Source organism: Syngnathus scovelli, chromosome 20 (genome assembly GCF_024217435.2).
Source record: "Syngnathus scovelli strain Florida chromosome 20, RoL_Ssco_1.2, whole genome shotgun sequence".
Taxonomy (NCBI): Eukaryota; Metazoa; Chordata; class Actinopteri; order Syngnathiformes; family Syngnathidae; genus Syngnathus; species Syngnathus scovelli.
The window spans coordinates 7697881-7708719 of NC_090866.1; the positions used below are offsets into that span (position 1 = coordinate 7697881).

Here is a 10839-nt window from a genome sequence, read left to right on the forward strand (position 1 = left end):
CTTTTCTTTTGAGTAAATATTTAACAATACATTTCAATTATTAGCCCGATGCAACAGAAAAGGACAAGTCAAGGTATATTATTCTTCACAGGACAATGAATCTAATCATGTGGGGGGGAATTACTTTTCTCCCTTATCCATTTAATAACCCAAACTGTGCTTCTTTCTCTCATTATGACCGCTGCTGTCTGCGGACATGTATTGTCGGACTCATAAATGAATTCGATTTAATCTTGGGCATCATCATCGCCTGCATCATTTCCATCACTGTCTTCATTAATACATCTATGTCGAAATGACATTTCCTTCCCCTTGTCTGCACCCACAGTAGACCCACTTAAGGGGCATTAAGCCGTCTAACACGATTTAACTTGCATGACTAATGGAGACTTTTAAACACCTTAGGTAATGTAGCACCATTTTCAGACTGATATGTTTTCTTTGGGATGAAAGGACATTTTTGAAATGATTATCTTCCCTTTTAAACAATCAACCGGTCGATTAAATAATCAATTAGAGGTTGGTCGCTCCTTCTGGGCCTAACTTGGAATACAGTTTTATGAAGATTGAAGATCACGTTATGATTATTAAAAGGTAAGCGCGGGGAAAAGATAAGAGTAAGGAAGAGCCTTGTAACCACTCATGGGGGTCAAATGGGAAATTAAAAGAACTCCAAGTGGGCCAGCGGCCGGGAAATCACATACACGTTTACATGCATGCATAATATCCATATAAACCTCAGACATGCAAACGGAGCTATTGGAGCAAACATTTATTACAAGAGGCACAAGTGATGCAATCCTCCAGTGACACGTTCCTTATGATATGTCGCACTGCAGTCTTTCACCTGATGTAATGATCTTATAATGCTTCCTTAACTGTGCTAGATTTTTCTTTCCTGCCAAACATAATTATGCGGCGAACATCAGAACCTTTCTGCAGCTCTTCCGTTGTTCCAAAACAAGTAGAATGGAAAGAAACAAGGAGCGTTAGAGTATGAATTTGGGCTGTATCGAGTATAGCAGAGAAACCCGACACCAACCAAAACACACTTTATGACAAAACGTGTAAACACTCCCAAAAGTCTAATCAAAACCATGTTTCTACTCTAATCTGTGCATTAAAAAAACAAAAATTCAGCTCTGCTCAGGAGCCTCCCGCACATCATGGATTTACTCTAGTAGCTTCTTGCTCGGATGTTAAAGACATCATAATCCGATGTCCAGACTCCTGCTGTCCTTAAAACTTGCTCTGGATCTTTGCCCAGCTATATGGCCACTAGATGGCAGAAAAAGACAAAAGTGGCCTCTCTTTTGGGCAGGCAATCTTCTCGAAGGCTTTCACAAGATACCTACTTGTATTTGCACGACACAGAATCCAATTTGCATGAAAAAGACAGTGCATCATCTGCATGATGCTGTATTTTCGTATTTGCTTCTTCTGTGTGCAAGCCTGAGATGCAGGAGGAAGCATTCATAGAGCCAGCCCTGGCCGGTCAGGGCCGCTTTGCATCAGCAAGCGATCCCCCTGACATATTATTTTCACCTCTGTGTTTTGGACTTTATCCAAACCGAATAGTGCATTCAAGGTGGTTCAACACCATCAAAATGAATTGATATCACTCGCCCCAGAAGTGATTAACTTAAAATGGCTTTGAGGGTAAAAATTTCAGCCAAGCTTATTCTAATGCTCATACATGAACTTCACTTTGATGTAATTTACTCAGGCATGTGCTTACAGAAGATAAAGCCCCGTTTCATGCTGTGTTTGCGCCTTTCAACACGACAAATTGCAGCTCCGAATTTTCCGCGGCGACCTTGAAAGTGGAGAAAAGGACATTGCTGAGAGCCAAAGCAACGTCACACACCTCCTAATCTCCAGAGGCTCGATGAGGGGTGCTGATAGCGGAGCGTCGGTGTTGTCTCCAGCAGCTCGAGATAGGAATCGCTCCGAATTTGAGTCCTCGAAGTCAAGCGAAGGATTTGAACACGACTTTGAGTATTTGGAGCGCAACATTATTTTCTGCTCCGTTTCACGTTCAGTAAATTTAACACAGTTTGAGAAGTCGATATAACACACGTACGGGCCTGACAGGGTTGAACTTGTCTCCATTTTTGTTGTATCTGTTACTAGATATGATTGGAAGTGTTGCTCATCTCACATTTGATCTGCGAGAAGGGGACATCTTAAAATAGAACCTCACTGATGGAGTTTTTTTTTTTTTTTTCTGTGTTTTCATCTTTATGTCTACATGAGGCAGCCTGCCTTCAAAAGTCACACATCTGTATTTAGCACATGATCTAGAATAAAAAATAAATATTTTGGAAATGTTTAGAGGATGACAACATCCATGTTCTCTCAAGCCTAACACTTTTACTTTTTTCACAAAAGAAACCATAAAGTCTAGTTACTTAAAAATTGTTCTTGACCTGCCGCCATTTTGTTTTTCATTTATATTCTGTCTTTGTTTTAGTAATCTAAATGAATGTATTGGTACAAATGACAATTCAACCTTAACTGTTTGAAAATTAAAGCAGTAAATTCATAAACTAGGTGTAGCTTGAAACAAAACAAAAAATTTCTTCTTCTACACATTCTTTTGAGACAAAGCGTCAAATATTGCAGCAATAAAAGTCAAACATAAGATAAACTATTTTTTTTAGTTTTTCCTTGCCCTTTTGGGATCTTAAGAATAATTTGAGAATAATTGTCAATTTGTTTGTCTATGTGAAGCCCTTTGAGACTGCTTGTGATTAAGAGCTATATAAATAAACTTGACTTGAATTGACTATGTTGTATATTGTTTTGCCAACTCATGTACTGCCATTTTAATCTAGGTCAACATTTTAACATAAAAAAATGCGCTGGACTGCATTTTTGTTGCCAAGTCATTTACATTTTTTTCCCAGTCAAAACTCAAACGGAACTACCACGATTGTGCCACCCTTGGTTTTATCTCACTCTGTAGATTAGCTGTAGTATATGAAAGTATATGCTCATAACAATATTTCTTCATACAGTAACCCAAGTATTTTCAATCTAGGTCTAGGTAACAGGAGACTCTGCAAGATCACAGCCCATACATTATATCACATGGTTCCCCGCTGTGGAGTAGTCATGCGTGACAGAAAAATACAAGGCATGAAATTAGCTAGTCCTTTGTGATTTGTCTCCACGGACGTCACTGGCTCCTTTTTTTAAATTATGCGGCATTTCCATTACAAATGAGGTAGCAGATTAGATTTGATATTAGGGGTCAGCACTGCTGAGCTGTGGAAAGTCATATCAAGTGTGGTAACAGAATCTGAGACTGTATTATAATTATAAAGAAATAACTGAAAAAAATAATCGACACCTGGACAACAAATAGGACATGGCTAAAGTTACAGTATTTTCCGGATTAAAAGGTGCACCAGACTATAAGGCGCACCTTCAATGAAGGGCCCATTTTAAAACTTTGTCCTTATATAAAACGCACCGGACTATAAGGCGCACCGGTAATGCATCATGTCAGATTTTTAATCCAAATCAAACCATTCTCCATTTTACCTTTTTTATTCCAAATTCAGACGCAACAAATGACTTTATAATCACAAAATAATGGTCCATAGTCTTTTTGATTCATGATTCATAGTCTTCAGCGGGCCACTTATGATTGATTTCATGACACAATGCTTCGGGACAGTTTAAATTTAGGAATTTGGTCTATATATAAGGCGCACCGGACTATAAGGCACACTGTTGGCTTTTGAGATAATTTGAGGTTTTAAGTCCGCCTTATAGTCCGGAAAATACGGTAATCAGCGTTCTGCCACCCTGTGTGGAAAAATGAAGATAAGATGCTTTGAGAAATTTATGACAATCACAACATACCACAAATAAATGTTCTTCATTTCCACAATGTTCTTTCTCATTGTTTATGATGTTTGACTCTCTCAGACCCGAACACAACCACTTTAAGTTCCCACGTGACCCATGCTCATCCTTGTTGCATTCTCAAAACTACGTCTAAAAAAAACAACCTTGACATTGACTCAGTTGACCTCCCTTCCCTTGCTGAATTGAAATGTTTTAGGCAGGAGTGAGCAATGTTTCAAGGTTATGACCAGAGATGCAGTGGAACGTAAAGCAAGCTTGTAATGAGTGTTTTCCTTTGGGATGTCTGCTGACTTTGTAGACGACGGGTGATTTTTAGGCCTCCGGCTAGAGAGGACGGATTATAGACTCTTCTGTCATATCGGAGTAACGAATTGAGATTGATGCACCACACAGCACAAGTTTCTCTCATGGATGTCTGCATCCATCTTTCATTCATGTGGCGAGTCCTAATCTCTTTTGGGTTGTTGTACTCAGACATACCTAGCTTTCCCCCCTTTTTTTTTTTTTTTTGAGCATAATATATGTTTGCACTGAATTATTGAATCAAATTAATATATATATATATATATATATATATATATATATATATATATATATATATATAACATTTTGTGTACCTAAGAAAATAACCCCAAAGTCACAAGTGAGTTGAAGCAACAAAGACAATCTCAACTTTATTACCTTTAGCAACACACTTATTTGCGGTACAACACACACACACACACACAGACACACACACACTTCTCTGTAGATGTGCCGCAGATAGTGACAGTAAACAGTGTGTCCTAAAGTTAATCAACCTTGGCATTTTGATCTCACTAACTAATAAAACACTTCATCAAGGTCCACATTTGATGCTCAAGCAATAAGTGGCATTGCATGCTCATCCCTGTAATTACTGTCACACCAGAAAGGTGTTGAAGAAAGATAGAGGAGGCGGGAGAAGACAAAAGAAGAGGAAATGAGCAGCTACAAAGCCTGATAACATGGTTGGACCAAGTAGTTTGGGAGATAATGAAAGTAATACAAGAGTAGGTATTTTTGGTAGGTTGGAGGAAATTGTTGGGTTGTTTTCATCATTTGTTTGAGTTATGTAGCAGTGGTCGATAAATGGACTATTATTAAGTGGAAATTGATCTCGGCTTGTTTGAATCAACTCGACTGGATTTTCAATCTAGTGGGTGGTCACAATAGAGTCATTATTAAAATTGTTATGAGTAGATGGACCTAGCTAGAATATGGACATTGTTGTCCTTAAAGAATTCCCTTTTCATTTTGAGCTGCAAATAAGCTGCTGATTCTAGAAGTTACTCTGCGAATTTGTGCATTAACAATATTGCTGACATGTTTTTTTTTTTGTATAACACTGAATTTAAAAGCATGTGAGATACTTGTCAAAGATCATTGAGGCAATCTTGTATGTTTCACAATACACCAGGAGCGCTGAGTCCCCCTAAAGCTCAGTTGCATTTCAAGTACAAAACAATTTTGATTGACAATGCTTTTTTTTCTTACCGCGTCTAATTCCTACATATGGAAGCTTAAATCTGAAAAATGAAAACGCTTTCCCACAGGTGAAGCTTTCCCACACGGTTCTATTACCGTCTGTCTTACATGGAAATTTCCTTGTTGTCTCTCACACAGTTCAACACTGTAGAAACTAAAGGCCTGCTGATCAATGGAATCTAAATTCTAGTGAGGGATTATAATAGAGGCATTAGGATCTATCGATTAGAGTTGCAAGTGCCTGATGCTGTGAATGGAAAGTCAATAGAAAGCTGACAAAGTCTGCACCCCCCCCCCCCCCCCCGTGCGACACTGAAGGAATATATAATACTGTAAATGTCAAGAACACACTTCACTATAATAAATAAAATAAAATAAATAAATAATTCAATAAATTTCGAATTGGGCATTTTTCAACTCCCAAAATATTTCCACTCATAAACAAATGGAAATTTCTGTTATACTGTCTGTTCTATACATAAAAGTTTGAACAAACTATAGCAAATCCGCAATCGCAATTACAGTAAATGTGCATAAACAATCTATAATTATTATCTCTTTGCAAGATAACACATATTTTCCATGTAATGTACTCTGTCTAATAAGAGATAACAGACAAATGCAACAATCAGCAACCAGCAGTCATTAAGCAGACAATGAAGGGTCCAAAATTGAGCCGACCATCTTTATCGCTGGGCAGCACATTTCTCATCCACATCCACTGCTGCCAGTCATCTTAAACTATAATTAACTCCTCAAAATTGCCTCTCAATGTTCCCTCACAGAAAATCACACCACCGATATTTGTGTTGGTTCATCATCATCATCGATTATCATCATCATCCTCATCAGCAACTTACTCATTTTTGAGTGTATATTATATGTCTACAAAATCTTTGTACAAACTGCTATTTTGGAATATACTGTACTTTGTTGCTAGGAACTAAAGTCGTTTCAAAATGTAATGCTGACATGAAACGTTTCCATATGCTTTCCTTCTTAAATTCTCCTAAGAATACACTTTAGTCAAACGCTCAGGTTCACTCATTCAATTGAGCCCCACAGAGGGTTAGTGTAAAAATGCAGACAACGTAGGTGGGCTGGAGGGAGATCTATACAAAAAAGGGGAAGAAGAAAAAAAAGAAGCATTGAGCTTCGGGCATCAGTAGGTGCGTTACATCACAGAATTGTAAAAAAGATTGGGTCAGGAGGGAGTTTATACATATATCCCCACAGGATTGAATTTAAAAGCTGTCTTATAGTTCATAAAAACGTCCCACAACATAACGCAGAGATTTCTTTTTTTTTTTCATTGCAATCCTCTAATGTTGTCCTCACGTCAAATCCAAAGCGGAGGCTTGCATTTAAGCCTCTGAGTAAGAAGAGTAGTGGACATTGTCACCAAGTCCCGAGTCAGTTGAACTAAGTGCTGAGTACCGTATTTTCCGGACTATAAGGCGCACTGGAATATAAGGCGCACCTTCAATGAATGGCCCATTTTAAAACGTTGTCCTTATATAAGGCGCATCATTAATCATCAGATTTTTAATCCAAATCAAATCATTCTCCATTTGATCATTTTTATTTCAACTTCAGATGCAACAAATTACTCTATAATCACAAAATAATGATCCATAGTCTTTTTGATTCATGATTCCTAGTCTTCAGCGGGCCACTTATGATTAATTTCATGACACAATGCTTCGGACCAGTTTAAATTTAGGAATTTGGTCCATATATAAGGCGTACCGGACTATAAGGTGCACTGTCGGCTTTTGAGAAAATTTTAGGTTTAGTAGATGCGCCTTATAGTCCGGAAAATACGGTACCTTTTGTGATTTTACCGCCTATCAGTGATGTTTAGTACCCGGGCCTATAGGGTTTTATATCATGCACATGCATTATGAATGAAACCAACATTATGGCATGCATATTGGTGGTGGACGCCGCCCGAGGTGTGGCATTAAAATTTAGCAAATAAGCAACGTGGAATACTTTATTCATGCTATTACAGACTAGCGGGTTCCTCTCATTGTATTGTCTGTTCAGCATTTTGCTCTTTCTTTTCAGCATCATCCTTTCTTCCCCGAGAACTCATTCTTCCCACTTTATTTCCCGGGAGCCTGCACTAATTGTGTGATTGTTGCCATGGTGACAGGTCAGTTGCACTTTTGCTTAGGATGCTAGTTTACAACATGGATGTCATATACAGAGGAGGGAATAGTTGCAATATTGTTTGAAAGTGTGCAATGTACTACTTGTAACTGCTCCCTGTGTGATTCAGGAGTATTTTATTGCAACCAGAAAGTAAGAGCTTCCTTTTTTTTTTTTTTTTTTTTGATCACAGTGTGATGTCTCCATTTAAAGAGAGTCATTTCTGCAGCTTTTTATATTTTAATCCAATTTATGTACCCGCTACTTTCTGTTTAATTTCAACACAAATCATTTCTGTCAGCTTGAGTCAATTAAGGTCGAAACTCCAATGTCACGCCGCATAAAACTAACCGTTTATAATTCAAAATGGAATTTCTGGTATTTTCCATCTAAAGGCAAATCAAGGTAATGTCACAAACATCTTAACAAAAGCTCAGTTTGTGATGACCCTGCTACAAACGTCACTAAATTACATCCACATGAATTAAAAAGCCAGAAGAAAAACTTTTGCTAGCATCTGCTCTTCCTTTCCTTTTAATATTTTTCTCAATCACATCCAAACAGCATCTCTCGTTGCCTGATCTTTTCATTTCCTCCCTTGTCATGTCCCCAAATGTGGACAGTTGCGAAAAGACAAATGAATTTCATTTCTCTTTGCCTGCTTTGCACTCTTTTATTCTGCATGGGGGAAAAAATATATTAAAATATAGAAATATATCAGCTGTTATAGATATCTAAATATTTACATGTCGTCCGATTGGTCAAATACGGAGTTGCCGGACATGTCTGTCTTTGTCCACTTGGCTGGTGTGCTGACTGTCCGTCCGGGGCCTTCTAGCAATGTTGTCGAGCATCACAAGCTGAGGATCACCAGGCGTGAGGTTTTCCTTATTCTTGCGAGCAGAGCGTATCATCTTATTCCTCTTAGCTAGCTCGGAACGTCCCTGGGCCTTCTTTGCTTCCTCCTCAACTACTTCAGCCAGAAGGTTACTCTGGAGGATGGATTTCATAGATGGCCTCAGGTCATCCTAGTCAAAAGGTCATAATGCTTTTTATGTGATTGTGTAATAGTGACAAAAAATAAAATAAAAAAGATGACAAACCGTCAAGTTGAGCATGTTGTTGAGAAGCATGCTCAGTTCCTTCGAGTACTGCCCGGGGATTTTTATTAAAGTCCTTGCTGGTATCTTCTCTGCAAGTACTTTTTGTTCTGAGGAAGGAACATAACGGCTGGAAAATACAAATCAAGATATTAGATACTTTTTTAGTAAGTTAACTACTGTGTCAGAAAAGTTTGAAAAAATTACCATAGAGTACAGAGCTCGTACAGTAAACATCCCAATGACCAGATATCGCATTTGTTATCGAAGGACATCTGGTTCTGGAAAACAAATATGCCGCAGAAAAATATCGAAACATCTTAGAAGTAGCACCGCCCACTCAGCCACTTACGAAAATTCCACTCACTGTGGTTGTGTAAGAAGGCTTTCCAAGTTTTACATTCCGCTCGCTGTCCAGGAAGACATTGCCTGCTTTCAAGTTGTGATGAAAGATGGGCTTGCCGTTACTCTTCCTGTAAAACGTCTTCAGAGCTGATGTGAGCTGAGCGATGACCTGCAGGATGAATTTCTCATCCAAGTGACGCCTAGCATGCATAAACACATGGCAATCATATCCTACAATATTGCACATAAATATATAGAATAACATTTCAACAAAATCTGTGTTTTACGTGAACTTTAGGGTCCAGAATTGCGTTAACCCCCAAAGCACGTTGTGTTGAAAGTCTTGCTTTTTTAGAAAGGCTTGTTTTTAGGCAGCTGAAGGGGTCCTTGGTTGTTAATTTAGAGCAGGCATGTTGTTGGGCAGCCGAGGGGGTCCTTTTGTCATCCGTCACTGTGAATTCTCACGCACATCGAAGTCTGTTGACATTTTTTTAGAAGAGTAATTTTTTTTCTTAAAAAAGTCTAAAATTTACGTGCTAGTCATTTAATGGTCCATTTAAAATACTTCTTGAAAATGTAAAATCACGGTGCAGGTGTATTAAGTCAGTGTTTCCCGATTTTTTTTTCATCCACAGCACACCTTTACATAGGAAAAAAAATATATTTCTGGAAAGAGAGTGGCATAATTGAATAAAAATGAATACCATAAATTTCAGACTGTAAGCCGCGACTCTTCTTTGCAAATTTTGAACCCGGAATCACGAGTTTTAGCTGGTGCGGCTTATAGTCCGGTGCATCTTATAGTCTGAAAATTACGGTATATCTATTTTTAAATAGTATTTAATTTTTTTAATAAAAATGACAATTTTAAAAAGACGTTTTAGACAGTGCAAGGAATAAACTATTGAAAGTGATTGTGATTAAAATCCATGATTGATTGATTGATTCATTGATTGATTGAACATTGCGACAATAAGAACAAAGTCACGTTTAAAGTTAGAGTGGTGATCACAGTCAAGGTGTCACGACTTGACTGTATATGGTGAAAATGAAAATTAACAATCCAGATCCTGAACTACATGCTGGGATTTCTGTCAGTCCCCAAACGCACCACGTCAGAGCGTCACTGTTATGGAAAGAACACAGCAGCAAATTGAATATGTGCCGATGCAGCACAATCAGATTGACACAACATGAAATCCTCAGATTTTTCGATTAGCCAGGGTTTGGGAAACACTATTAAGTAATCAAATAAAAAGTTAGAGGTAAATACTGAATTGCAAAAAACCTTTCCCTCGAGGCAGATGCAATGAGGCCGGCCAAGTTGTCACCGGTGCACTCCTCCATCACAACGTATATCTTGGTGTTGGCGCTGTCAACGATGCAGTCGTAACATCTCACAATGTTTCGGTGCCTCGCCATCTTTTGGTGGTTCACTTTGGAGATCAGTGTCTGTGTCTCACTCTTGCTCAAAGTTTCATAACACATCTCTTTCCATACCAGAACCTTTACGTAACAGGAAAGTCAGACATTTGAAATCAACACAATAAATGGAAGAACAGTTTGATTTCTTTTAAAAGATTTAAGCCCAAGTGCCAATCAAATGTAAGTTACTCACTTTTCCGTCAGATTTCCTTCTTATCCTCTGGCATTTTCCACGGGGTCCCATTCCAATTGTATAAAGCACATCGTAACCGCCAATTTTAGTTGCCATATTGATGCTACTTGCAAAGGTTAGCAACTCAGCTAGTCAGCATTAAATTTAGGACAAATTCTGCCCTGCCTCGCCAGTTGACATGAACTGATGGACAGCAATGCTTTAAATGATGCTCGAAACTCTTGTTTGTGATTGGTC

General features: G+C 38.3%; 1 protein-coding gene across 1 annotated transcript; it reads right to left on the bottom strand.

Annotated features, from left to right (window-relative positions):
- Positions 1 to 7704: 7704 nt before the first annotated feature.
- LOC125990251 (serine/threonine-protein kinase Nek2-like) lies at positions 7705 to 10613 on the bottom strand. The gene is made up of 6 exons (XM_049757164.2): positions 10273 to 10613; positions 9007 to 9184; positions 8847 to 8920; positions 8643 to 8769; positions 8286 to 8567; positions 7705 to 8217 (listed from the first exon to the last, which is right to left on the bottom strand). Exons 1-5 carry the CDS (start codon positions 10470 to 10472, stop codon positions 8301 to 8303), a joined length of 846 nt encoding a protein of 281 aa, XP_049613121.1. The 5' UTR covers positions 10473 to 10613; the 3' UTR covers positions 7705 to 8217; positions 8286 to 8300.
- Between the last annotated feature and the right edge of the window lie 226 nt (positions 10614 to 10839).